The sequence below is a fragment of the Oreochromis niloticus genome, linkage group LG12, assembly GCF_001858045.2.
Source record: "Oreochromis niloticus isolate F11D_XX linkage group LG12, O_niloticus_UMD_NMBU, whole genome shotgun sequence".
Lineage (NCBI taxonomy): Eukaryota > Metazoa > Chordata > Actinopteri > Cichliformes > Cichlidae > Oreochromis > Oreochromis niloticus.
The window spans coordinates 6,420,514-6,447,684 of record NC_031977.2 but is presented as its reverse complement, the minus strand read 5'-3'; the positions used below and the strand labels follow the sequence as shown (position 1 = coordinate 6,447,684).

The 27,171-nt window shown below is 40.7% G+C and overlaps 3 protein-coding genes and 1 long non-coding RNA gene across 7 annotated transcripts; 2 read left to right on the top strand and 2 right to left on the bottom strand.

Annotated features, from left to right (window-relative positions):
* Positions 1-236: 236 nt before the first annotated feature.
* On the top strand, positions 237-9,182 carry LOC100712204 (ubiquitin-conjugating enzyme E2 G1). 2 transcript variants are annotated; one of them, XM_003448597.4, is made up of 6 exons: positions 237-430; positions 2,989-3,091; positions 3,196-3,293; positions 3,456-3,634; positions 3,746-3,853; positions 3,933-5,813. In XM_003448597.4, exons 1-5 carry the CDS (start codon positions 388-390, stop codon positions 3,830-3,832), a joined length of 510 nt encoding a protein of 169 aa, XP_003448645.1. In that variant the 5' UTR covers positions 237-387; the 3' UTR covers positions 3,833-3,853; positions 3,933-5,813. The 2 variants fall into 2 exon arrangements, with proteins under 2 accessions (XP_003448645.1, XP_025752703.1); XM_025896918.1 differs by lacking the exons at positions 237-430; positions 2,989-3,091; positions 3,196-3,293; positions 3,456-3,634 and adding exons at positions 6,205-6,236; positions 7,353-7,483; positions 8,388-8,514; positions 8,611-9,182 and having other exon boundaries at positions 3,835-3,853; positions 3,933-6,120.
* A 380-nt stretch (positions 9,183-9,562) lies between these two features.
* rad9b (RAD9 checkpoint clamp component B) lies at positions 9,563-18,377 on the top strand. 3 transcript variants are annotated; one of them, XM_005472955.4, is made up of 11 exons: positions 9,567-9,730; positions 10,031-10,101; positions 10,988-11,116; positions 11,262-11,376; positions 11,486-11,585; positions 11,752-11,858; positions 12,057-12,163; positions 12,958-13,022; positions 13,262-13,384; positions 15,685-15,907; positions 16,836-17,596. In XM_005472955.4, exons 1-11 carry the CDS (start codon positions 9,697-9,699, stop codon positions 16,971-16,973), a joined length of 1,212 nt encoding a protein of 403 aa, XP_005473012.1. In that variant the 5' UTR covers positions 9,567-9,696; the 3' UTR covers positions 16,974-17,596. The 3 variants fall into 3 exon arrangements, with proteins under 3 accessions (XP_013128823.1, XP_005473012.1, XP_003448607.1); XM_003448559.5 differs by having other exon boundaries at positions 9,570-9,730; positions 10,988-11,125; XM_013273369.3 differs by lacking the exon at positions 15,685-15,907 and having other exon boundaries at positions 9,563-9,730; positions 10,988-11,125; positions 16,836-18,377.
* LOC112841795 (uncharacterized) lies at positions 10,202-12,249 on the bottom strand. The gene is made up of 2 exons (XR_003213167.1): positions 12,046-12,249; positions 10,202-11,830 (listed from the first exon to the last, which is right to left on the bottom strand). It is a non-coding gene; the product is annotated as an uncharacterized LOC112841795 (long non-coding RNA).
* Positions 17,327-26,922, bottom strand: pptc7a (protein phosphatase targeting COQ7 a). Its single transcript, XM_003448598.5, has 6 exons — positions 26,303-26,922; positions 24,868-25,047; positions 21,484-21,682; positions 19,770-19,893; positions 19,561-19,690; positions 17,327-19,452 (listed from the first exon to the last, which is right to left on the bottom strand). Exons 1-6 carry the CDS (start codon positions 26,502-26,504, stop codon positions 19,394-19,396), a joined length of 894 nt encoding a protein of 297 aa, XP_003448646.1. The 5' UTR covers positions 26,505-26,922; the 3' UTR covers positions 17,327-19,393.
* Between the last annotated feature and the right edge of the window lie 249 nt (positions 26,923-27,171).

The following is a 27,171-nucleotide window of genomic DNA, read 5'->3' as shown; positions in this document are numbered from 1 at the left end:
CTGAAAACGCTACGTCCAGATGAACAGATTCAACCTTCTGGGACATTTACCAGTTTCATTCGTACACGCTACAGTCTTATTGAATCACATCTACACATCTCTCCCCGAACGCATTGGCGAATAATTTTGATTTTGCTGCAGTACAAGACTGATACAGTTTTCCAGTTTGTTGCTTGTTGATTTAAATGTTGCTTTGAAGCCACACATAAACACAGTCGACCGCAGGCGCGCATGCGTACAGCTCAGGCTTGTGTCAAAACACAGAGGGAAATCAGCAGCAGGCACGGGCAGCATTAAGATCTCAGCTCGGTTTGTTCGGGTTTAGCTCTTCTCTTCGTAAAGTGTTTGTCTACACGGAGTGCTTTTTTTCAACTGCGCGTGCATACCATGACCGAACAATCAGCATTGCTTCTTCGAAAACAACTGGCAGGTAATAATAATGTAAAACTGTAAGCAAATAGAGCCGACATAAAGGCTCCATACCTTAGCAGCTAACGTTAGCTTTTTTGTGGCTTGGCAAAGCTGTGTTTACGCAATAGAAGTAAGCTCAGAAAGGTAGCCGAACAGCATAATGGATTCCTTTATCAGTCTAGCTGAGTGTGTGGCTAAGCAGCTTTGAATAGCTTACCTGTGTTGTGAATAAATACATAATTTTGAAGTATACTGAGCTCAAAAACACCTCAAACAACACATTGCAGGACCAGTCTAGCTAGCTAGCTTGCTAGCAAGTTGGGCATTAGTTAGCTAACGGAACAAAGGAATAATCAACCAGGCACTCATCTGCTCTAAACACTTTAGCGTTGTTAATGGTAGCGCTGTGCACCGCAAAGGTTTCATAGATCTATATACTAATACATCAGTATTATGGATTTGAAATTGCAAATCCATAATATAGCCACTTAAGATACAATCTAACGTTTCTGATATCAAATATGGCCCGGAGTCTAACGCGGGAGGCAATCTATATTAGTATTCAAGCCCTCAATGCTGAAACTCTTATTGTTCTCCTTTTGAAGTCTTTTCAGAGATGTAGTTGATTTTATTGCTGTTGTGCCCCGTAAATGACACATGGATTCACGAGTCTTTAAAACCCGTGGTATAAAGTTTGGTTTGCAGCTGCGTGACTGTCCAGTTCCTTCAGTTCTCATCTTTTAAAAGTAAACCAATACCTCAGTCAACACTTTGCTATATGAGGTGCAGCTTTTCATTTAATGACTTTAATGCTATAATTCAATTATAATTTTACCCGATAGGGTAAAAGAACTTAATGCAGCATTCAAGATCAGGTGATGAAATCTGCCGTGGATCACTAAAATATAAAAAACAATATCCGGGAAATCGTGCAATCTTAATCATGTAAATGATATTAATTCACTGTTAATACACTGCAGCCAAACTGGTCCATTTAGCTAAAGTAACACATTTTGTGAGTCCAATTTCAGCACACGACAAACACAAGTGCTATGTATGTTTGTATATAGCATGCTGTATTAAAATGACAGCATCCAGTTAAAATGACAGCATCCAAGTGATTTGGGATTTTGCACCAACTGACCATCACATACAAATATTAGTTACTCTGTGTGTGGGAAAATGAATCATTGACAGTGTTTGATGCAGTTTTTCTTTTCAAGTCAGTGATTCATATCAGCGGTCTTCATTATTTTTGGACATCACGATTCGATTCTGTAAACAGGTTGTTCAAATGAAAATTTATGGAGTTTCAGTTTTTGCTCAACTGTGAAGTAAAGGTTCATCTATTGTGTTCCCATAGTTTTCATGTTTGTATTCAATTTATTTGTTTAGCCATATCAGGGCCATATTATCACCTCTCAATGACATAACACAGAGCTAAGAGTTATTAAAAAAAAAAAACAACTGCCTGAAACAGAGCATTTAAATCAGCGTGAACCCTGAGCTTTTGGGTCATACTGATTAATTGTACATATGCTGACATAATTTGGTCATCTTTATTATGAATATCTATTGTATATGACATCAAATGAGGAAAACCACAGGTCAGTGGTCAAGTAATTATTCCTGTTATTTTTATTTGAAGACTTTCTGTGGGCTGTATGTGTTGTTGGTGCATCGTATCATAGAATTTCTGTGGACATCCACACTGTTACAAAAAATTGGCAGGACTCTAGCAGGCTTACAGACACGAAGTATAATTAAGGCTTTAAAATGAATGGATGTGGAAAGTAATCTTTCTGTTTCTTCAGTCCTTAGCAACAGACTGCTCCCATGGAACCAGAGTGTAAGATTGATCTATTTCCTATAAGACCAAGGTTAAAAGAGTGCTTCAAGAACATGCCATGTTGAAATATAAAAAACTGAGATATTCGTCATAATGCCTTGTGTGGGTCGGTCTCTCGGTGGCTCGGGAAAATTCAATCAGCTCAGTTGAGTGTATATAGTACTTGTTGCTGATTCATTTTTAGTCACCTGCTCTTTGTGAATTCACAGATGCTAGATACCTCCCACAGTGAAGTGTGTCAGCATCAGTAAACAACGTGGGCTTGCAGTTTACATGATATCCACCAAATAAGTGTCTGGGACTCCAGCACAGATTTGTTTTCCTCTGAAATTATGTGCCACGAGTTTGTCATAATAGTTTATTTCTGCTGGGTTTTATTTACTCAAGTTTGTTTACATAAGTGAAAAACCAGAGCTTGGTTACCTTGTCAGTATGTCAGCTGCATCATGTCAGCTTGTGTTCTCTGTTAAGCTGCTACCACTTTCCCCCTAGTCTCTTTTACTTGTGTACTATTGATGTCAGCTTAACTGATTGTTATGATACCAAAATTCTGAATATCCAGAGATACTTTTATAGCTCGTAGTAAGAGTAGGGGTCTGTCAACAAAATATGTTAACACCGTGGATGTTGACTTGTCTTCTATTCCTAGTGATAGGCCTTTCTGTACTACAGTTCTGTTTTCACTTTGCTACTGACTAAAATACACTTTGTGCCTCGGTTTTTCCCAGAGCTCAATAAGAACCCTGTGGAGGGCTTTTCAGCTGGTCTGATAGATGATGATGACATATATAAATGGGAAGTTGTGATCATTGGTCCACAAGATACCCTTTTGTAAGTAAGAAGGTCTTTGGTTGAGATATTCAGAAACACAAATGATGATTTAATTCAGTCATTTGTCAGGTGTTTGTGCTTTTTTTCTGTATTTCTCACTGCAGTGAAGGAGGGTTTTTCAAAGCATACCTAACCTTTCCCTATGATTATCCACTACGGCCGCCGAAGATGAGGTTCATAACTGAAATCTGGCATCCAAATGGTAAACACACTTCTTACCCTTTGATCCTTTTACTCACATAGTCTCCTTTGCCATCACTTGATCTCTGCATATAAATAGATTTATAAACTCTCTTTTACTGAACAGATCCATGCGACTGACTTGAAAGTGTAACCAAAAAATGTGTGAAATTCATCTCCACAGTTGCAAAGAACGGCGATGTTTGCATCTCAATTCTGCATGAGCCAGGAGAAGATAAGTTTGGTTATGAAAAGCCCGAGGAACGCTGGCTTCCGATCCACACAGTAGAGACAATCATGATTAGTGTTATCTCCATGCTCGCAGACCCCAACAGCGATTCACCAGCTAATGTGGATGCTGCGGTGAGTTATTTATGTCATTCTTCAAACGCTGGAAGTCCCACCTTTTTATTTGAGCAGCTCAGGTAAATCGAGAAAGTGTGAATAAAAGAATCTGGTTCTCCTCTCCTGCAGAAAGAGTGGAGGGAGGACCCTAATGGAGAATTTAAGAGGAAGGTGGCTCGCTGTGTAAGAAAAAGTCAAGAGATGGCATACGATTAGGAGTCAGCTGTAAATTCCAGGGTAAGCAAACTGACCTGCTGAGTAAGATGCGCATGGAATACCTTGCTTCTGTAAGTAATAACTTCATTCTGTATTGCAGTTAAAGGAAATGCCTTCAGAGGGAAAGATTCAGCAAAAGGCTTTTGCACCCCTTGTTTTGCCAGTCAAAGGAGTTGGTTGGCTTCAACCACGTTTTTGTGAACGGTTGTCATTTTCCGCCAGACGAACCAATTTGAGAAACCTACCAGCAAAATTATCCTGTTTCTTACCTGGAATTGTATATTTAATTTAATTTATTTTGAGAAAAAAATAATGATGTAAAATATGTCACTACTGTAAATTAACTTCCTTTTTTTATCTGCTGCTGAACAGTTTCTACTTTATACCAGGTTTCTTATGCAATTTAGTGGTCAAGATTGTGTAAAACAAAATGAAAGCCTGTTGTCATTAGGTCATCACTTGTCCTCCCTGCTTCATACTGAGATAGATTAACGGCAGCCCAACGTCAGCTCTGTCCGTAGATGCGATTTTTTTTGTCATTGAATCACCGTTGCCTTTCGTCGGCGTCACAGTTTGCCCCGTCTCGTTCAGAGGGACAGGTTGAGAACTTTTTGTGGTATTCACATTTTCTGAGAAAAAGCCTTCTGTTAGCATTTTCTTCAAATGTCAGTACATGTAAGAGTTTCAAAACCATGACTCTCAACCTGCATGATCCCCTCAAACAGCTCTGTTATGTATCGTTTTAAGCTATGGATGCAAATGGAACAGCTTTACGCAGCACCTTGAGAGTTGTTGTTTTATTATTGTTAGACTCACACAAGCATAGCTAATGGTAACAGGAGGTTAGTGCCAACTTCTCAGGATCAAACTTTAGTGGGATCTCGATTAGCAATCAGTAAGATAAACTTAATGCTCACCGTCAACAAAGAAGTCTGATAATGATCACTTAGTTGAAGTTATTGAAAATCACGGACAAGCAAATCCAGACTGTGAAAATAGCCTAAGCTGTGATTATTCTGCATGTGGACTGATTAACTGGCATCTGCGCTTACCTCAATTTAAACGGATAGCATATTTGACCAGGTTTATGGTTGAGTTCTTAATCTGTTGGGGAATACAGGGGATTTTAATGGCTCCTTAGTAGAGTTAGGCTAGTTATTCTTATTTTGTCGTGGCACATTTGGCTTCCAATTAGTGCTTCATATTCACTCGCGGGCTTAGACTCTTCAGGACTTTGGCTAGTTTGTGGGATAGTGTTTTTCTGTGAACATCTTGAGTTCTGATCGGTACATACTTCATTAGAATTTATCACCTTCACTCGATTACTAAATCTGGGTTGTGATCCTTGACAGAGACTTAACTCACCGCTTAGTAAAGCGTAAGCAAGTGGGGGCTGAACACGACCCCCCCCCCCCCCATTTAGGCTTTATTTTAAAAAACACTAAAAGGTTGTGTTTGGGTGGAGTCTGGAAACCATTGGCTTTTGTTCACCTCATTGATGATGTTGTTGCTGAATATTAAGCCATGATGACGTGAACTCTGTATAACGTATTGATCTGTGACTGACACTGAAACATAGCTATAACCATCTTTTGGCGCATGCAATCAGGTTTGAGGGAGTTGGGGTGAGTTTCAGTAGGATACCATTGGTAGTGCATTCTGGGTGAATGTGATGTGTACAGTTGGTAGATTTCTGTAGACTTGATTATCACATAACTGCTGTTGACATTACCTTTTAAAGTCAGAATTTTCTAACCTACCATGACCTCCTCTGACCGGTGTTCACTGTATTTGCACAGATTCGGTGCGTTTGAAATGTCATTAAGCAATACGCTCTGAAAATGGTGTGTCCAGGTAATCCACCCTAACGCCATTCTTTTCGTTTTTGTTTTATTTTTTTTGTTTGTTTTTTGTTTTTTTTTCCATTTTGTGTCAATGCAATGTATATTGGACATGATGCTCAATAAAGTGTGTAAACAGAGTGCTTTGTAATGTTGTGTTTTACATTTTTGATGAGGACACACTCAGGGTTCGAGTATATTAGACCTCTGCTCTGTAATTGGAACCCAGTGGGATACTCTCGCGTTTCAGGGCTGGTTTCGTTTCACAATAATAGGCTCTGCTGGCTGCAACATGCACTGAGCAGACAAAGATGCTAGCAACCTTTCTGATATAGGACAGGAAATACTGCTGTGTGTATAACTGAAGATGAGGAAGCGGGTTACGTTTGCTGAGAACCTGAAAAAAGAAAACTTGTTCAGAAATGGAAGTGGTCACATCTTAATGAGGTAACATGGTCCTGACATCCTCGGTGAATTAACATAACTGATGGATTTATGAATTTTCACAGAGTTGTAATTTGTTGTTTTTAGATCTGCAGGCCCTAAGAGGAGATGCACGGGTGGTGAGTTAGATTTTTCTTATTTACCAGCTGGACATGAACTTTTTGTTAGCGATTTTTATTTTTAAAGGTTTAATAGAGAGTGCATAAATCAGAGGTTTGTATATAGTTGATTACTAAACCTCGGTTGAAAAATAATGAGCTGCCAATGTAGCTTCTAGACTGCCATAAACATCTGGATGTTGTTTAATGCTGCTGATTGCAAATTTTAGTTTCACTTTAGTGCAACAAATTTTGTTCTTTTAATGTAATTTTTCAGACTTTTGTTTTCTTTATTTCATCTGTCTACAGCTTGGCTAAAATGTTTTACACTTTATCCACAAATTTAGCCTAACCAACATTTGTTAATTAACTTTAAACTGTTAATTTTTGCTATTTCTCCTGTTCAAAAATAGTTTTTACAATTTATCCTTAACTTACTAGTGTTAGACTAGTTTGTTCATTTCTTTTAACACCGCTTCTCTCTTTGCTTTCTAACTTTTGGTTTTTGTGCCTTTTAATAAAGTAACACTTTAGTTAAACCTCTTAAATCAGTCATATCTTGATTAAAATAGATTTGAAATCAAACAGGAATATTTACAAAAACCGTGTCATTGTCCAAATACATGTATACATCAGTCAGCCACAGTATTAAACCCACTAAAAGAAAGGGTGAATAACATTTCGGTGGCACGTGTCATGGCATACAGTCATGAAGAAGAGTTTTCACAGGACATGTACTTGAGGTGTACTGTGAAAATTCAAGTACACCCCATGATTCAGTAGCTTGTAGAATCACCTTTAGGAGCAGTAACCTGAAGTCATCATTTCTGTATGATTTAACTGTCTCCCAAATCATTGTGGAGGAATTTTACAGCTTCTTTGCACTCTTTACAGCTTTGCCTTAGTTCATTGAGATTTGTGGGGATCTTACCACATTATCTCAGTCAGTTTAAGGTTTGGACTTTGACTATTTTTGAGTCACATGCTTGGGATCACAGGCCTGTTTCAGGAGCCCAGCCAATCTTATGCTGTCGAACAGATGGCCTCATATTTGACTTTATAATACTGTTGTGTTCAGAGGACTTCAGACAGATTTCCTGTCATAAACACAGCATTGTTCATGTTGCTTGTTGGTAGGCTTTGAATGTCTACCTGGTCAGCAGGTGAGAGAAAACTACAGAGGACAACACACAAACATACCTGCAGGCAGCCAACACCTGAAAACGATACATCCTCCAAAATCTATGATGTCTGCCCCTTTCTTACAGGTAACCTCACAAAACTGGAACAGGTAGCTTTTTTGGTATTTTTTTTTTTTTTTTTTTGACCATCAGGGGCTAAAGAACCTCCCCTGGGAAAAAAATATGGTGTTTTTTCCTTTTGCGATGCTGTACTACATGTCGTTCACTGTGCTCGCGCTCTCTCCTCCTCTTTCCTATCTACCTATCAGTGCTCCACTCTCAAAAAAAGGCTAAAACTGCCCCCAAAATTTTATTTTTATTTATTACTATATGATGTGAGTTTTTCTAAAGTAACAAACCTAATAAGCTAGACTGATCAATTTAAATCCACCCAGAACAGGACTCATTTGATACTAGTGACAGATTTTTATAAGCTGGTTGATAGGTTCTCCAATTCAAAGGCCAGCCGGTTTCTTTAGCAGAGCAGACACAGGTGAAGATGTGACTTGAGCTGACAACAAGGAATATTTGCTGGAAAGCTTTTGTTGCAAAACAGTATCGTCTTAATATGTTTAACATTGTGTTCCTTTTTACAGAAAAGCACTGGGGTTAGGGTTAGAGCAGAAACCTAAAACACACACTGCTACAGTGGGGACAGCCATTCTCCCTCCCTCCATGTAACAGGAGAACTAGTGAGTGAGTGGGGTCTGGTTTGCTTTTAGTTGCAGAGGGAGCATGGTGGCAGAATGCAGGCATGCGATGGAGGGCTGAAACCCACATACAAAGTGAAGTAAAAGTTACCAATTTTTAAGGCACAAAGAGTGTTTTCTAAATATGCCATTCCTGGTGAATAGAAGTGATTCTGTACGGGTTTAATTCATGCCAGGAGAGGAACTTGATTTTCCCATTTAAAGCATATTTAAGGAATCTCTTATATATAACGACCTTACTGTCCTTCTGCCATGTATAATCACATCTGTTCTTGTGTCAGGAGCCAGCTTTTACTGGAGGACGCACACCCTACCTTTGCAGTATAGCAAACATCTACAGTACAGAGCACATGAGACGGCAAATGAAGCAGCACTATCTCAATGTCCTGCACGCATGCATTCAGTTAGGTCTGTATCTGAATTCATTCAGAATGCAGTGAAAGTTTGTCTCAAATATAAACTGACCAGCAAAGTCCAACCCATCCTGTGTTTTGGATTGCCCAGGTCATGATGAGACCCGCAGGAGATTGTATGGAGATCACCATTGCAAAGAAAAGAGCATGTTTAAAACTGATCCAGAGAAGAACAATGCAACTGCAAATAAGCAGCAAAGGAGAAGCAGCGACAGAGCTTATTCTGATCTCACACTTCCAAAAATAGTTAACAGATGATATGTATGTATTTATAAATTGTCGTAGGAAAAGTCTTACATTCATACACATGCTAATATCCAAAATACATCAATAAATGTAACATATCTGTTATTAAGTCAGCATGTTTATACAGTGGCTCTATCAGTGCTGTCATGTATCTGAGACTTGTATTGTTTGCATGTTCTCTATGGGGACTTCATCTTCCTCCCACAGTCCAAACATACGTTAGGTTGGTTAATGTTGTCTGTCTCTCTGTATTTATTTATTTAAAAAGGATTATAGTTTCTAATTAGTTTTTATTTTTATTTCATTTGAACTTTTTTTTTGCTTTTAATTCAATTTTATTGTTTCAAATGTTTAGTTTTAGTCAAGATTATCTTGGTTTTAGTCCAGTTATTATTAGGAAAATGTAGGAATATGTAAGAGGTAAGATTTAGGAAAATCATTATAGGTATTACAAAAAACAAACATCATATTGCTTGAAAACGTATGTTTTGGTCACATATAAGAGGAAAGATTCGGGAAAACTCAATAAATTTCGATAAATATGTCCACCAAAGCCTCGTAAGAGAATTTTTTTTTTTAAACTTTTACCAGACTAACTTCTCTGCATTTTTAAAACAATGTTAATTCAGTAAGTTTTCCAAGTTCACAAAGCTTTATGGATAATTTTTAATATTTTATTTTAGTTAACTAAAGTGCATTTTGTTTTTAATTTATCAAATTTTTGTTTTTATAGCTAAAACTACTCCAGCTAACTAGCTGTTTTTTTTTTTGTTTTGTTTTGGTTTTTTTTTTAAGTTCCCTTAACTAGTTTATTTTTCTTTAACCGGTTAATTAGGTTTGGTTAACTATAATAACTTTGGTAATGAGCCTGTCTGTGACCGTAGAGTGACCGTGATTAGCTGTGACAGGCCTGTGTCTGACATAGCAAACCATGAACTGCGTCCTGGAAGGAAACTCTATAAAAGGTAATATAAAGAACACTCGAGGAAGATACGAACTGAAATTTGCTGTAAAATGTACATATTTAATACTATAATCTTGATGAAAGGTGTTCAAGCTACGAAATTGTTCATTTGGAACGAACAAATAGCTTTTCTAAGGTGGCTAATAATGAGTTAGCTTTAGGGGTAACTTTCCTGTATGAAAAAGTTTCGTTTCCTGGTATTAAGAAAGAGAAATATTAAGGTTATAGTAAAATAATATAGTATAGTAAATAACAATATTGTGTCAAACTTGAGCTGTGGAGGGGCTGTGTTGTGTTTCAGCATTTGGGAAGGCTATTCATGCCCTGTCCCGGGTTGGAGATGAGCTGTGGTTGGATCCAATGGTCAAAGGGGTGAGCAGCAACAGCAGCTACATGTAAAAATGCTCATTGACGCTTTATTAGGTACACTTTGAAAAAGTATTTAAGTTTAAAAAAAAATAAATTAATAGTATTAAACTGTTGTAAATGGCTTGTTGACCTATAATGTGTCGAAAATGATTGAATAATATCAAGTCACCACATGCCAAAGAAGCTCTATTATTGGATCGAGTTGCGGTTGAACATTGTGATGTTCTCAGGTAGGCTGTAGCATTTAAACCATGCTTATTTAGTACTCAGGGGCATGGAAAATATCCCCTACACCATTACACCACCACCATCAACCTGGATTGTTGACAGAAGCCAGGAGGGAGCCATGCTTTCATGTTAATTATGCTGCTGACCCTACCATTTGAATATTGCAGCAGATATCGAGACTCATCAGACCAGGCAACATTTTTATTGTCAAATACAGTGAACCCTCGTAAATTATAGCCTCAGTTTCCTGTTCTCAGCTTGGAACATCTGCTTCAAGGTTCAGTGTGTGGTGCTAGCAGAGATCCTCCTCTGCATACATTAATTAAGAGAACTGTTGCTCGCAGGATATTTCCTTGTTTCTGTACCATTCTCTGTAAACACTACAGTGTCACAGTCAAATCACAGTACACCAGCACATTTGGCATTAACAAGCATGCAACCTTCAAAGTCACTTCAATCACCCATTCTGATCATTGATTTGAACTTCAGCGTTGCATTGTTGTCATGTGATTTGCTAATTAGATATTTGTGTTGATGAGCAGTTTAACAGGTGCAACTAATAAAGTGACCAGTGTGTATACACTGTATCGATAATCTCCAGGTGTTAAGGTGTTCACCACCTTACTTCCTCCACACTAATTTCTCTCTCTCCCTCTGAAAGTTGGCCCTGAGATCAGTGAATTCTGCTCATTCTGCATACGCCTGCTTCCTCTTCTCGCCGCTCTTCTTCCAGCAGTACAGTCTGGATTCAGTCAGGCAGCAGGACAGTGGACCAATCAAATGCAAACTGGTAATGAAGGTATATCGGCATTGCTGATTTTTCATTTGTAGGCAGAAACATCATGGTCACAAGTGACGGTTCAGTAAAATTAGGGCTACACATCATGCCGTTCTTTCAAGACTTTATGATTAAACAGCATCTCTTTGTTTTTAAGTCTGTGCTGCCACTTTTCCGTTGTTCGACTTCTATTGAGCGCAGTGTGAAACAATGTCAGATATCAGTCAGCACTGGCAGTGACCGAGTGATCATTCAGTTTTTCTGCAGACACGGTAGGAAATGGCATCAATGACAAAATGTCATATTTCATAGGTGTGCATGCAATTTATATTTTGAACACATGGTGGCACTGTGCTCTAAATGTCTCTGTTTTTGAGTTAGGCATAACAAAAACCTACAATGTGCGTTTCCTGGAAAGTGAGGCGCTGCAGGCAGTGTTTGCTTCACACCTCTGTCCCAATGTGCTGAAAGCTCCTGCCAGGTTGGCATTTCAGCATTAGAGCCTCACTCTTCTTTTCTACAATCAATACATGCTGGCTGCCTGTTGGTTTTGTGTTTCAGACAAAACCAAGAATATATATTGACAAAAAAAACCTGTTATCAGTTAGCAGCCAGAGCTGCCTGCGTGTGTTTTCCTCTTTCTTCAGGCTTCTGGGCAATATGGTGAAGCATTTCCACGCGTCTCAGGAGGAAGTCACTCTGTCGATGTCCGCCCTGAGAGTCAGTCTGAGAAATTACAACGAGGGGAGAAATGGTCAGTTAATGTCAGACTACCATTTCGCTCATGCCCAGTGGTAACCTGTGACTGACACGTTTCACAAAGTGCTTGAAAGTTGCACAAGCTTTGAGATCAACATAAGACTTCCTAACATACTGCATGTTCAGTTCTTTAAGCACATCAAAGGAAACACTGTAACGACTGCTGTTTGACTTGGACGTACCTGTGTGACAGATCACATGAAGATGATGCACACTGAGATGTCCTTACACCCAGACGAGTTTGACTACTTTCAAGCCGGAGTGGACTCGGACATAACCTTCTGTCTGAAGGAGCTGAGGGTAACGGGGTTATTTTTGGAGGCCTCCTTTCTCCTGTCACATGAGAATATTATGTGTGCGGAGAGCGAGAGTGACACTGGCTCACATGTGGGCAATTCATGTCTAAGAGGTCATATTGCTGTCCTGTACCCGGTGCTCGGTATCATTTCCATGTGAACTTTCCCCTCAGTGCTGTGACTCATCTTTATAGCAAAGATAGCTTGACCTGAGTGAGGCTCCACTACGTAGAAAAAGTAACTGAAGTTGAAGGCTCCTCATTGCATGCTTTATTATAAACTTTAAAGCCAAGTAGGAATGAGTGTGGATTTTATGGGCTGCTTAAAGGCTGATCTTCAGCTATTTATAATTGATTAGCAGAAAAAGCTGAGAGAAGTGTAATGTGTAGACTAGTGTGCTCAGTAAAGCAAAATCACATGGCTTATTAAAAAAAAAAAAAAAAAAGGAGACAGTTTTGTTGGATATTTGAAATAACAGTCTGTGTACGTTCAGTTAATGAGACTTGGCCTGCATTAATGCCTACAACTCTTCACCCTAATGTCTTGGAAAGTCACTTGGGCTTCCCGCTGTGAGGCTCCTCATTAGTCCGCCTAGTCGTCGTCTTCCTGTCGGTTTTGGAAAATCGGGTTTGGACGGATTAGAAACTAGGCTTTAAGTTTTAGTCTTAGCCTTAATTTGACGTATATCTCCAGGCTGATAATAGTTAAACATACATACATATAATACATACAATATTAGCCCACACTTTTCAGCAGTTAAACTCAGTTGTTGCTTTTTTGTTTTTGTTTTTTTGCCAGGGGTTACTGTGTTTTGCGGAGTCACATTGCCTTCCGGTGTCGGTTCACTTTGGCGCTCCAGGAAAGTACGTTTCCTTGCTACTGTCATTACCTTGAGTGAAATTTAGGCTTTGTGGTGCTGTTCAACAAATTAACACCAGCCAGACTGCAGCCAGACTAACGTTTATATATCACTAGTCACATCACTAAGTGAGCAGTTGTGGTGTGTTTGCTGCTAAAAAGTAAAAAGTGCTGACAAATAAAAAAAAAAAAAAAAAAGAAGACAGTGAAGGATTTCTGCCATGGAAACGCGCTTTGTTTGCAGGCCTGTGTGCTTCTCTGTGGAGGACATGGTCCTTGAGGCCACTGTGGTGCTGGCTACGCTGGCTGACTTTGAAAGCAGAGGCCCCTCACAGCCAACAGAGACCCCGGCCCCAACTACACACAGGTAACGACCACCCCTGGCTTTACTTGCAATACTTTTAAGCATCAATGCCTGGCGGGGGGGGGGGAGTAATTACTGCAATACACAGAACATAAAAGGAATTCCTCTCAATGAAAACACAACAGACCACAATCTAGTTAGAAAACAAGTCATTGCCAGATAAAAATGCTTCTAAAAAAAAAAAGATCAAAATCATTAAAAAAAACTGTCATAATCAAAAAATCTGCTAAATACCGCAACAGATAATGGTGCAGATTAACTTTCTACATAGTCCAGATATTTTATGACATAAAGAAAGGGTCCACAGGCCTTTTTGAACAGCCTGTTTGTTTTTTTGCTTCTTTTTTTTTAGTTGAGAGTTTGATGTCATTCGTCTTACCTAATCTATAATATCTGATAACTTGAGCTTCCATTTACATTTTTAAGCTATTAGCCTAAAAGTTTGTTTGTAATTATGCCCCTGGATGGCAATCAATTAGGATCTGCACTCACCGGACACTTTAGGTAGGCTACCTTTTTTGCCTTCAGAAACATTCCTTACCTATTTTAGTCCATACTGACACGACAGCATCACATAGTTGCTGGCTATGTGATGCTGGCTGCATATCCATGATGTGAAACTCCTGTTCCACCACATCCCAAAGATGCTCTGTTTTACTGAGGTCTGGTGACTGTGGAGCCCATTTGAATTCAGTGAACTCATTCAGGAAAGCAGTTTGAGATTATGAGAGCTTTGTGAGATGGTACCTGCTAGACGCACATGTCAGAAGATGGGGACGTACACTGTGGTCATAAAGGGATGGACATGATCCACAACTATAATGTGGCCTTTAAATGATGCTCAGTTTGTACTAAGATTCCCAAAGTTTACAAGAAAATATCCCCCACACCTTTAAAACACCATCACCAACTCGAACTACTGAAACAAGGCAGGAGATCATGCTTTCATGTTGTTTATTCCAAATTGTGGTCCTGCCATCTGAATGTTGCAGCACTTATTAAACCAGGCAACATTTTCCGGTATTCTGTTGTTCAATATTTGTGAGTCAGCATGAATTGGATTCTCAGTTTCCTGCTTTTAGCAGACAGGAGTGCCACCTGCTGTGGTCTTCTGCTGATGTAGGTTATTTGAATTACTGTTGACTTCCTATCAGCTTGAAGCAGTGATACATCTGTGCATATATCTTGTATATGATTATTTTTCTAACAATTTAAATTGGCAGGAGTTACGTGGGTTAAGAAATTATGACGTGTGAGGAGTGTATTTATTTTATCGTTATGTTGACTAGCTGTTGTCATTGTCTCAGTCTTTGTGCGTCCAGTTTGTCAGGCCTACAGTCCAGTGTACCGAAGAGCAGAACTTCCTGCAGAGCTCTACCTGAGCCTCTCTCCTGGCACTCAGTCAAGCTGGTTTGCCCTCATTGGCTGTTTTTAGCCTCTTAAGAGGCATCATGTTGCAGCAGCCAGCCTTGTGTCTGTAACGGAGATAAATAGGGCAAGGTCAGGGCACGCAGGGTTGGGTTAGAAGCCCGTCAGTGTGACAGTCTATAATCCCCTCCTCCACACTATCCTAGCCAGAATCTCTGTCCTGCTTTGCTAGCCTGCTCTCTCCCTATTGTCCTCTACTTGTGGGTCTAGTTGGATCTTATTACACCATTCCCAGCTGCACTGCTCAACATCTGGGTCATTTGTAGCTCGTTTTGCTTGTGTACACTGCTGGAAGTCTGCAGAGACATCACCAACCCCATGACTTGGCCCTCTGCAGTGCTCCTGTCTCTACTGCTCAGAATTGATCTACATTTTAATGCTTTTTTTTTCCTTATGAAATTTATCATGCAGGATATTTCTGACTATGTGCAATGTGTTTGTGTTTTTCATGGTATGATAAGTAACTTGCTTGCCTGCAGACTCTGGGGCCTTTAGAAATCTCTTTACTCCTTCCTGCTGTGCTCCTAATTACGTGTCTGGGTTACTTCTGAGGTTGACATGTCGTGTGGTTGCACACACGAGGTTGTTGTTTTGTTCCCTTTTACCGTGCTTAAGGCTGCTTTCAGCATCTGCTGATACAATGCTAGGTACTGTTTTTGTAAAGGCAAATAACAGCAATGTTTTTAATATTTATATGGAATCGGAAGGTACTACACAACATCCTCATTTCTAAAACTAGTAGATATCATTATCAATACTGTGTGAATATATGTGTGTAAAAACACTCTGAATCTGTGTTGAGATACAAATTTGCATCATCATCATCCTGCGTCATCTACAGCTTGCAGACACAAGCGTGTTCTGTCTGTTCCCAGCTGTGCAGATGCAGCTGCTCTGCCTGTGGGTATACACGAGACTCAGAGCAACAACCTCCAAGTTCTTCCTGATGTAACAGAGCTTGTTGAATCCAGCCAAGGCAGCCCTATAACCTACCCACCTGTTCTGATGCAACTCCAGTGCCAGGGCGACAACCTTGCAGAACTCTGTGTACCTGCTGAGGCCTGTGCTTGTGCTGGAATGACCCCACCTTCCAGCATGGTAATAAAAGCTCGCTCTTGATTTTTAAATCTTAACTGGGATCTGCAGATGGCCTGTGTGTTCCTTGTGGTTTGGATGCTCTACACTGCCACAGTCTTTCTGAGAAGTATGGCTCAGGGTGTGCTGTAATGGTTTACAATATCAGCTGAGACATGTCTTATGTTTTTGTCACCCCTTTACATTTAAAGACTGTTGCTGGAATCCCAGTTGAACCCAGAACCTTTTATCAAATGTCTGCTATGCAACTTTCCCTGTTAACACAGTTTTATTGCTTAATAGTGTTTAAATTTAAGACTCCTCAGCTGATGAGCCTTCAGGTCATCCTCCAAGCTGCAGACTGCACTGTGAGGACACCTCTGGTGCAGGCCCGACTCTCAAGACAGGAAGCGTTGCCAAAATAAAGCATGCTAGTTGAAACTCCACCATCTAAAAAATATTTCAAATGCACAAGAAGATTATGAAGGCAGATGTGCAGCACTAAGTGAACTTAAAGTTTTGCTTGTGTCCATGTGAAATAACTGACTGCTCCAATACTGTTCTACGTATCAGTTCTGTAGCATGTCATTATTTTGAGCAAATTAACAGTAATGATTTATCATAGGAATATATTTTATTATTTTTGAAAATGAAGGACGTGGTCATCGCCTGACGCAGTTCTGGGAACAGCTCTTTGATTTTACTTCCGGTTGTCAGAGTGGAGCTTGCAGCAGAGGTGTCCCCACACTTGAGATCTTGAGCCAGACCCCCCTGGACTGTTTTTAAGTGACCCTCATGCAGTGTCCTCTGTTGTACTGAGATTTAATGTAGAAATTGACAGGTGGTCAGAGCAAATGCACAAGTGCTGTAAATCTAAAATGAGAAAAAAAAAATGGCAGAATGTTTTTGAATGAACTGCATAGACTCATGTTTGGATATTTGTATCCTGTAGATCTGCTCCCTGCTGTTCAAGGCCTTGTCCTCAGAGCTTGGTGATGACGACGATTATGATGATGGTGGTGCTCCCAGACTACCTGTCCTGGCATATTTCAGTGACGAGGAAGACTATCCGAGGAGCCCGTCACTCTGAGGGAATAGCAGTTACCCACTAATTAACAATATTCTTCTCTAAATAGTTATCAAAGTGTTAATCTCTCCAGGATAGTTTTTATTAAATATTGTTAAAATGTTTTTTTCCAGTTACTGTTCATTGGAACAATATACCATCCATGTAGTCTGTCAATAAAAAAAGTGCCATCTTGGGAAGATGCCACACCTATCTGATGGTAACTGGCACGCATTGTGTCTGAGGAATGTGGTAGCACAAACACAATGTACAAAGTGTTCCCAGACTGTTGAGCAGTGAGCCAAATGTCCTTCATGTGAATAAAATGCCGCCGCGGTGTGTGTTCAATACACATCAGAGCCATGAAATACAGCAGGTTAATAAATATTATAGTCTTTATTTAAACATTGTACACATGTGAAAATGTTTTTTTGTTTCTTCCACATAGACATGCTCTGGTTTAAACAGAAAGGTGAGGTGGATGAAAAGTCGTCCAGGGAGGTGTGAAACAGGAAGCAGGGACTATGGAGCTTACAGTGGTAGAGCCAAATGACTGGGAGAAGTGCTTTATCATTTTTGTTAAGGCTGCTTAGATTGTCCTCAGTGCTGTAACACTTAAAAATCACATTTTGCCAACTCACTGTTCACCGTCCTGAATCTGTTCTCATTTCAACATGACACCTGACAGCGTGAAATTGTCAGACACATTAAGGAAACGATCCTTTAGATTAGTGCAGATTGTAAACAGTGATCTGAAGATCCACGGGAAGGATTTTCTAAGTGTGGGATGGCTTTAGTACTATTCCTGATTGAGTGCAGAGAGGAAGCAGATTTCAGGAGAAAGGGGGAGGGGGATAAAAAAAAATTAAAATACACTGGCGTTAAAATGATGGTGTTAAGACAGCAGGGCATGATGGGAAAGCTCTCTTTTTTTCAACTCTTATGGCTACTTAACAGTTCAATGCTTTGTGCTCAGTGCTGGCACATTTTTAGGGGGAAGGTTGAAGACTTATTTGCCAGTATCAATGACACATGATACAAGGCACATTGTAATATTACACAAAAATGTGGATTTTACCGTGAAATCTTCCTGTAGTGACGCAAAGAAACATACTGACCATTTTTCACATGAAACCTGCAGTGACATGACTTAAGAATGCGCCACTGGAGCTCTACAAGCAGGGGGAGAGGAGGGAGAAAGACAGGAAAAGCAAATGGTGACTGTGAACAAGAGTTTCTGTAAGCTACTTGACGCGGCGAACAATCCCCACGGAACAAAGAGGTTACAAAAATACATTTGGTCACCTGACCAATTTCCGCTGCGTTGAACTTTTTCAGATATGCTCCTTAAGCTTTGTGCGTTTAAGGCTGCGAGACCAATTCAGACCAGCAGATATGGAGAAGTCTCTAGCCTACACATCCATTTCATTGACACCGATTGCACATTACTCAATAGACACACACTGAGGAACTCATGTGCATTCATCACCCATTCATACACACATCACACATAATCACAATCAAGACTTCAGCAGCAGCTGTGAGATTAAAGGGAGGACATCAGTTTGACACTATCATTTATACTATATATATATATATATATATATATATATTTATCTTGAGAGGCTTTTGAGCTACAAAATACTCTTAAGTTACAAAATATGTGCAATACTTGAACTGGTATGGAAAAGGCAGCTGCCACTCTTTATGAAATCTTGTTGGATTATCCTGCCACAAGAAACAAACCATCTGTGTATACCCATGTATCACACTTTTGTTTCTTTTTTGCAAACATTTAATGTAACATCCCAGAACAGCATACCATTCATATCAAACATATACTCCCTGCCCTGTCGTACAAGTTTCCAGTCCCTTTCATAAAGGCTTCCTAAGTACCACTGTATTATTAAGTGCTTGCACAAGACCGACCCATTTATTGAGCCTTAATGCTGCCATTTCTCGTGCGCTTCCCTTCTTGAGGACTGTTTAGTTCTGTTCGGCAGGCCAGTACGTGGCCACATTCACACGCTAACACATACTCTTGGGCTATGTCAGCATCCATCTTCTCTGAATTGCAGCTTCTTCCCTGCGGCAACTACCAGAAGAGGCTGACTTATCCTCATCAGCATGCCCAATGATCCCAGCCAATGGGATTACCTGGTGAGCATTGGAACACTGCAGCCCGGCCAACAGGGTGTCTGGCCTTCAGTTGGATTTATCTGGCCACTGTCTGATGTAGAAAACGACACAGAAAAGGGCTTGTTGAAGGATTTCTTTTTTCTTTTTTAAATGTGTGGGGTTGGCCAACTGGGGGAGACGGTGGGTGGATGAGGCAGAGTAGATCCTTTAGGTGTGGGGGAAGCAGACATTAGTTGTACGTCCTGGCCAGCAGGAATCAAAGCAGTCCATCACCTGCAGCAGCAGATGGATACTCCATGCAGACTCTAGTCAGTGTACTCAGCCACTATGGAGAGCAGTACTGTGATGTCATCTGGCTTTCCTCCTGCATGGACAGGAAACAGCAGCCAGTCAGGTTTGTTGCTTGAAAAAAATGTTTGTAACCCTTCAAATTACAAAAATGCTCATCTTTTTGTAATACTCGGACACTTACCTCTTACATTCAGTCCATTGTCACAGGCAAACTGTGCAAAAGGTGACATGTAGTTGGGGTCATAGGCCAACACATGGGCCTGCTCTGCGATGCTGCGGGCCGTCTGCTGAATGCTCTCATAGTTTGTGTTCTGAGGAACCAAACAAAGCAGGCATTAGGCGTTTATCGTGCCCTTTTCTGATTCTACGGCAGACATGTTTGTCACTCACCTTGAGTTTCTTCAGCTCTTGCAGTATCATGTAGTCTGGCATGTTGTCAAAGAGCCCATCAGTGGCAGTGAGGATGATGTCGCCCAGTTGTACGTCAAAGGAGGTGCTGTCTGCAGCGTCAGGGCTGAGGGAGACACAGGTGAGTTTCAGGTAAGAGACAGGTGCAGCAATTTTTGTCATTAAACATACCGACTGAGCTTAGCAACAGAAATGTGGTTGCTAATGGATAATGAAAAGTTCAGGTAATCATCACATGAGGTTTTTTTGTTTTGTTTGTTTTCTTGGAAAGGACAGTTGGGTCCGAGAAAAGATGCTGCCATTATGAAGGCGCTTCAAATACACAGAGGCAGGAACCAAGTTAGTTTGCCAGTGTCGGGTTCAGTTCCTGGAAGATGTCCTTACCCCCTAAATCCAGTCAAGAATGTGATTCATTACAAACTGTCTGGAGTGCATCATGACACAGTGAGCCAAAGCTCCCAGGAACAGCCTGTCCTGTGCTCTAATTTTTTTATGTATTTTTTTTATGAAGCCAAAACTATAGTCACATGGGAAGAAAAAGCTGCTGCAGCGGCTGTTCTTGCAGCTAGTTAGCACTATGACTGCGCAGCCACTTACCAGAGCTGTTCCTCATACTTTCTTATCTGTGCACACTGGGTGATTCATCATTAATATATTCATAAGCCAAAGACATTTGTGACACTTGATAATTACACAGCCAGTATAATTATGAAGCTAATCCTCAGGCAAGAAGGCAAAAATCTGTGGGCTTATAGCTATGAAGCAATGCATTTAGAACATAATGTTTCCCTTGTATATTATTACTAACACAAAGACAGGCAATGAAAATGAATGTACAAACTGACTTGTGGCAAATAAAGAGCCGTGTGGCGTTATCATAGAGAGTAGTTAGTGTTTAGCTGTATGTTTAAACATCTTTAACCAAAATTTTTTTAGTGCAATCTCAGGAATGCTGTAACTAGTTGTTAGCTTTGACCCTTGCACTCTTTTCTGTTGGTTGCTACATTAGTGACTGAAAGCTTAATCTGCTGATGCACTACGACTAAATCCTTCAACCAGATGAAATGCTCGAATGTAAAAGGATTTCTCAAATCTATATTGGGCTGTCTGAAACAGAAGCAAGGTCAGCTTTTAAGAAAAGTAAATACATATATCTATAGTAACAAGTAAGCTCACTTGCAATCTTTCATTTTTATTTTTTTTTTTTTTAAAGAATAAATTGCTTAATTTAAGAGGAGTCTGCTGGTGCAGGATTGGCTGTGGCCTTGTGGATTTGCCCCATCAGCCCACACAGACTTTGACCTGAGGTAAGAGGGAAAGCTTGGCACATATCCAGGGCCTGTCCTGCATTCTGACATCTACTGTGCTGCTGCTTGGCACGCCACAGCAACGAGACACAGCAGCACGTGGCCTCAGACACAGTGGTACACTGCAGCTTGCCGCAGCACAGTCACTACATACGCTCAGCCTTGCAACAGGCCAGGTGCGCAGGCGCTACTGAATGTTCTGCAGTCCATGCCGTTTCTGCAAGCAGTCTGCCTTGTTATAAGTACAGTATAATGTATCACATCTGCTGTAAAGAACACATGAATGAGCAATGAAGTCTGCTGATGACACCCGTCCGTGTCACCGGCAGACTCGCGCAAACGAGTGTGGGAGAGCAGATGCACCAGGTGTTGCTCGTTAAGTGTTTCACCTGTCACTGAGGACGGCCCCCTCAGCCCCCGGGGGAGCAATGGACAGCTGGAAGGGGGTGTTGAAGTAGTGCTGCTGCTCATCTGAGCGGTGGACCACCTCCCCTCCCCGGACCACCAGGAAGCCTGAGTCTCCCAGGTTGGCCGTGTGCAGCCGATGACTCTGCCGGTCCAAAATCACAATGCAGGCCGTGCTGCTTCCTAAAAAAACAAAAACAAAAAACCCCCCAAAAAACCCACACGTCACTTTTTATTTTCAATGCAAAACATAAAGAAAATGTTTAAGATTAAATAAACAAATAAAAATGGGTAAATGCAACACTTTAGCACATTAACCATCTCTGCACCCAAATACGTGTTCAGCTCCCAAAAGAAGAAAGATAGCATAGATGCAACATTTAAAGCTGGAAACAGTCAAAAATCTTTTAGCTTTCAACAACAGTGGAGCTGTCCTCTCTGGTGCTGCACCCGGAGGAAGACAACTTATGAGTCTGAACTCAGTTAGTCGTCATGTAAAGATGCCCGACTTATTTTTTTATAAAAACACAAATGTATAGCATGACTTTACTCATAAACACAGAACCACAATACCAGCAAGCTGTATGGAGGTAGAAGGAAGACAAAATAGATTTTAGGACTCCTGCCTATTTACAAAACAATGATCACAGCACTGCAGCATTCTGAAAATACACATCAACATCAGCCGCTGCAGAGGCTATATGTGGAAACGGGGTCAACAGATCTTCGTTTCATCAAGCGGCTAACTGATGATTTAAAAAACATTCTCAAGGCACATTTTGAAAACAGGAGACAACAGACCCGGTTAAGCTGAAAACAAAGTGAAAGGTCACACAGATTTAGATCAAGTGGCACAATGCTTCAGTGTCTGCATGTCTGTTAGTTTAGCACGTAAGGGGTGTCTGTGTGTGTGTCCATCCATAAATAATGCATTTGCATTTTATTCATTTCATTATCACGCGCTCTGATTAGAATAAACTGACCGAACATTTGCATTTGCATCGTTTTGCCCTTTTCAGAGGAGGCCGAGTTGTAGGACAAGTACTGTGGTTGCTAATAACAATGACAATTAACAACGCCTGAGTTCTTTTCCTGTATGGCGTGAAAGTGTGACAATAAGCCAGCATGCACAGCACCGGCCCACTGGAACTGAAAAGGTTTTAGCTGTAAACCATTTATTGATTATTTTTAATACCTGTGCTTCTACTATTGTCACTACTGTCACATGTAAATATATCATCTCTAACAGCAGGAAGGACGGTCATTAGGGAGTACAGACTTTAATACATACATTTCTTTAAAAAACAAAAAAGCAACTCTCTCTTACTTTCCTTCTAGTTTTACACAACTTCCAAGTGAAACTGGGAGAAAGAGAAATGAGGACAACTTAAAAACACAAACTTAACAATGAGAGAAGTTTTTTTTTTTTAAAGTTTGTCCTTCTGGGATGAAAGGAGGAAACACGAGCTAGTGGAAGAGGCGGACAGCGTGTGATCACACCCTGCTGGTGATTCATCTGGCCCACCAAAATATGCTCTTTGGGGGGATCAACCTTCAAACCCCCTCACGCACTCTGACTCACTCCCTTTCTTCTCTCCAGCAGTACAAATTACTCACACTACCGGCCTCAAGAACATTCCTTCTGCCATAAAAAAGCAACACAATACAGCGTTGTTTCCCCTGCCGCACATGTGATAACGGGATGGAAAAGTACTGACACGCGCCGAGACAGATCTGTTCCAAACACATTTGTTCACTGATGTTACGTGTTTGTGCACGTTTTGTCGTCGGGACGCGGTGCAGAGCAGGAAAGGGATCGGTGCAAGTGAAGTGCATGGAGCAGGTTGGGCCTAGTAACGTTACCAGGGCTTCCTAATGGGAGCTGGCTGTTCTATTACTCATGATGCAAAAATCTCTAGCCAGCTACCATTAAACAAAACAGATGTAAACACAGCCCAGCCCAAGAAAGCTGAACTCTATGGAAAGCCTCCCGTTTTACTGCCTCTACACAGCAATGCTTTAAATCTACTGCCCTACACAGTGCAAGTATGTACCAGAGTATAAAGCATAAAGATTTCTCCACAGCAGCTGTCTGCTAAGATTTTTTGTTGTTTCTTGACAATTTTCAGTAAACCCAAAACGCTGTGTTCAAATTTTCAACATATCCAAAAAAAAGAAAAGAAAAAAAAAGAGTAGATGTCACCTTCAATAAGCATGATTTAAAAAACCCTTTCGTGGCCTTTATTGTCAAATAGGCACATTAAGTTGTAGACGTGACTCAGATTTGAAGTCAGCAGATGTTCAGTGTTTTGACCCCTTCGACTACCAGCTCTCAAGGTAAATGTCTCTCGTCTATGTGGCACCCTCACTTTGGTTGACCCATTTCCAGAAATGGCCTCAAGATATGAAATGATCTGATGAAGTTAATGAATTATGGACAATTTCCTATTAAGCCATGGCCTTTGAGGCTTTTAACAATGGGCACCATTATTTCAGAGCAATCTTTTCCTTTAACAGCAGAATTAGGTTTGTACCTCAATCCCAGACTGTTATAAACCAAATCTGATTTTTATAGTCAATTTTCAAAAAGTACATGTCACTTGACTCCATTTCACACTTTTAAAATTTGCTTAAAAAAATAAAAATAAATCCTGCCAACCAGGCCTTTAAGATCCAAGAGATATTTTTTTGTAAAGCACAGGAATTTGTGGATGTTTTTCATCACCCAGAGAACATTTTGTACCAGTTTGTATTATGTCACTTGTTGTCTGTTTCTTCTGTGAAGTAATAAAGGACCAATTGGCTATTGCAAACCAAATCAATATGTACAGTTGCACTACCCTAATACTTAAGATGCGAGTCTTTCAAAGACTCGATGCGGGAGCAATGGTCTTTTTCACCATTTTGAACTATTAATCATAGATCACCAGTTGGGCCTACTGAAGGTTATTTTTACAGAGTGTCTGCACATTGTTTCTACTGCAGTTCTGTGTCAGATTTCAAGGCAATCAGACTTACAGTGCAAGAGATGTGGCTTTTCTTATATTGAATTTGTTGTGCTGTAATCACCTTGATACCATCTAGCCGTCTGGGATCACATTACTTGGAAAGCATTTGCACATCATTTCCAGCGACTGTGCCAAGTTTTATGGTTGTAGCCCATTCAAGCTCATGATTTGACCCATGGTATGAGAAAGCAGATAATAACAAATATATATGATACAAGCTGAATATGGTTCTACGCTTTTGGGATTTGAACTCAACACAATGTAGTCTGTGATCTACAAAGGAAACAGAGCCCAGTCTGTGGAAGTGGGCACAGCTCTCTTTAAAAACTGAAACCCTGCGTTTACAGTGGCTGCACTCACCCAGTAGTGGCACTTTGTTCTGCAGTAGCTCATAGTAGCTGGTTGTGAGGACTCCCACCGGGTTGCTGGGTACAAAGCGTCCTTCCTTCACTAACCTCTCACACGTCTTCATCAGTGTACCCGAAAACTGTGACGGGTCCACGCCATAGTCCCTCCAACCACCTACACCATCCGCCACACCTAAAAGTCAAACAGGAGTCGATTTCATTATGGGAAATAATGATTAATCCCTTATTACATAAAAAAAACAAAACTTTCCTCATAACCATTAATTGTGTAATATGTACAATGTTTTAAAACAAAAACTAAACAGAAAGAAATCTGCAAACTGGAACTCAATGTTCCAGTTAAGAGATCTAAGGATTAAACTAGCACCAAGATACAGATATGATTTTTAACATTCCACAAGTAAGCCTGGAGGACAATGCCTCGCAGCTGCATGATGAACAACAACAATCACTTCCAGCAAGATGGAAAAAGACGCAAAAATGACAAAATGTACAAAGCTTTCAAATGTCCCATTATTCAATTCAAGCATTTCTCATGGCGATTGGTAGAGTCTCTGCTCATCTAACAACGTGAAAAAGCTGTTTCAAGTAGCTCCACATTGCTGTCCCGCTTTATGTTTGTTGTAATTTAACCCACCTTAAAATCTGTCCCCTCAGTTAAATGCATTAAATCCATAAGGGAAACCTTCATTAACCTTTCTACAGAAACATGTCCTGCTTATTTGAGTTTCAGTAAGAGCTTTTATCCCCAAAGGAGCACTTAGTTAGGTCCAAGATTTTCCTAGGAAGGAAACTCTAGTCTTGTTACTCCCAGGGCGCAGACATCTGCTCCACTGACCATACATGGAGGAGTCTCACCACCCTGTGCCACTGCTAAGAAACAGGCCTGCTCAAGTCAGACACACGGCTCAACTGATGTGCCGAAAAACAGCAACTTTGTGAAAGTATCATAGTAATCAATAGCAATCATTTAGAAATACCCAGACAGTCGTTAGATATGCATAAAAGCTGCAAAGGTCTTCAATAATAGGTTTACACGGGATCAAGGCTTCCGTGCTTAAGAGTCTTTTTAATCAGCCCCCAGTGGAGCAGGTTTTAAAGTCTGTATCGGTTTTGGCTGCTTAAGATATTCGTTAAGTCATGAATGAATGCTGCACGCAATATGAACCCACTAAAGGTTCAAGCGTACAAAGAAGATGCAACAAGCAAAAAAGTCTGACAAACACACGCACAATTTTAACACTCAGAAGGCATTGACACAAGCCTTCTGACCAGTTTCATTCTGGACCCCCACCCCCAAAAAACACGTGCAACCCACGGAGGGGCTGACCCTTGACCTGTCAGTCACGTCATAACCAGTGTGTACATGGAGCAATGTCTTATTGTCTGGTTAAGGTTTCATCAGCAAACAAACATGGGATACTCACCCAAAACATCGGCAGATCTGTGTCGGGCAATGAAACACGCGTCGTCCCCATAGCACATCCCTTTCTTCAGTATGCCTCTGCGGAAATCCTTTCCAAAACCGCAGCTCGCTGTCACCAGACTGTAGTCGCGGCTGTCTGTCTGAGAAAGTCCGCCGATGACAGCTCTGGCAACCAGTCTACCGTACGACAGCACGGACAACATCACCTACGACACCAGCTCCCACCGAAAAAACCGGCCAAGCTAGCAGTCCTGCTAGCTCAGCGTCGACGCGAGCACACTATTATATTGACTTGCTGACTTGCTAGCTTGCTAACGAGGCTGGAAATGTGCGGCTGAGCTACCCAGACATAGACAACAGCCGCCACGCACGCCCAGACAATGACTCCCGCTGATATGACCACAACCTCCGAGTGCTTTATCCCTCCGCTGTGATAACTAGGAGAAAGTTAAGGAAAAACGTCGCCTGTTCCCCACCAGAAGCCCTGTAAGCGTTGATTCCCGGCGGCCATGGCGCCACTTCTGCCTCGGAGACACTACATAACACAAAATGTGGACCTACAGCCCTGCGGTCTCTCAACACATTCTGCTCCACGAACCCGGTCTTGTGACTGCTCTGACGTCACACATCGTTACGCAACGTACACTTCCTGATATGGAAATATTATATTCAGTCAGCTTTTATTGTATAAAAAGGCCATAAAACTCCGGCAGTAGGCAAGTTTTACGCGTAGATACACGTTTTAAGGACAAAAATAAATTTACATGGCCTTTTTCTGAACAACTATAACACATGAAAATAGCTACGAATATATTACATTAACAAATAAATAAGAACGCAAATAAAAACGTTAAGCCTTTTTATTAATGA

Excerpts from the sequence above, each read along its gene's own strand:
- LOC100712204 (XM_025896918.1), top strand. The coding sequence starts at position 6,041 with ATGAGGAAGCGGGTTACGTTTGCTGAGAACCTGAAAAAAGAAAACTTG. Across the intron at positions 6,237-7,352 it reads TAAGAGGAGATGCACGGGTG|GCTTTGAATGTCTACCTGGT; the intron begins GTGAGTTAGATT and ends GCTTGTTGGTAG. Across the intron at positions 7,484-8,387 it reads TGTCTGCCCCTTTCTTACAG|GAGCCAGCTTTTACTGGAGG; the intron begins GTAACCTCACAA and ends TTCTTGTGTCAG.
- rad9b (XM_003448559.5), top strand. The coding sequence starts at position 9,697 with ATGAACTGCGTCCTGGAAGGAAACTCTATAAAAG. Across the intron at positions 10,102-10,987 it reads TGGATCCAATGGTCAAAGGG|TTGGCCCTGAGATCAGTGAA; the intron begins GTGAGCAGCAAC and ends TCCCTCTGAAAG. Across the intron at positions 15,908-16,835 it reads TGACCCCACCTTCCAGCATG|ATCTGCTCCCTGCTGTTCAA; the intron begins GTAATAAAAGCT and ends TGTATCCTGTAG.
- pptc7a (XM_003448598.5), bottom strand. The coding sequence starts at position 26,504 with ATGTTGTCCGTGCTGTCGTACGGTAGACTGGTTGCCAGAGCTGTCATC. Across the intron at positions 25,048-26,302 it reads CAGATCTGCCGATGTTTTGG|GTGTGGCGGATGGTGTAGGT; the intron begins GTGAGTATCCCA and ends TTTGACTTTTAG. Across the intron at positions 19,894-21,483 it reads GGGGCCGTCCTCAGTGACAG|CCCTGACGCTGCAGACAGCA; the intron begins GTGAAACACTTA and ends TGTCTCCCTCAG.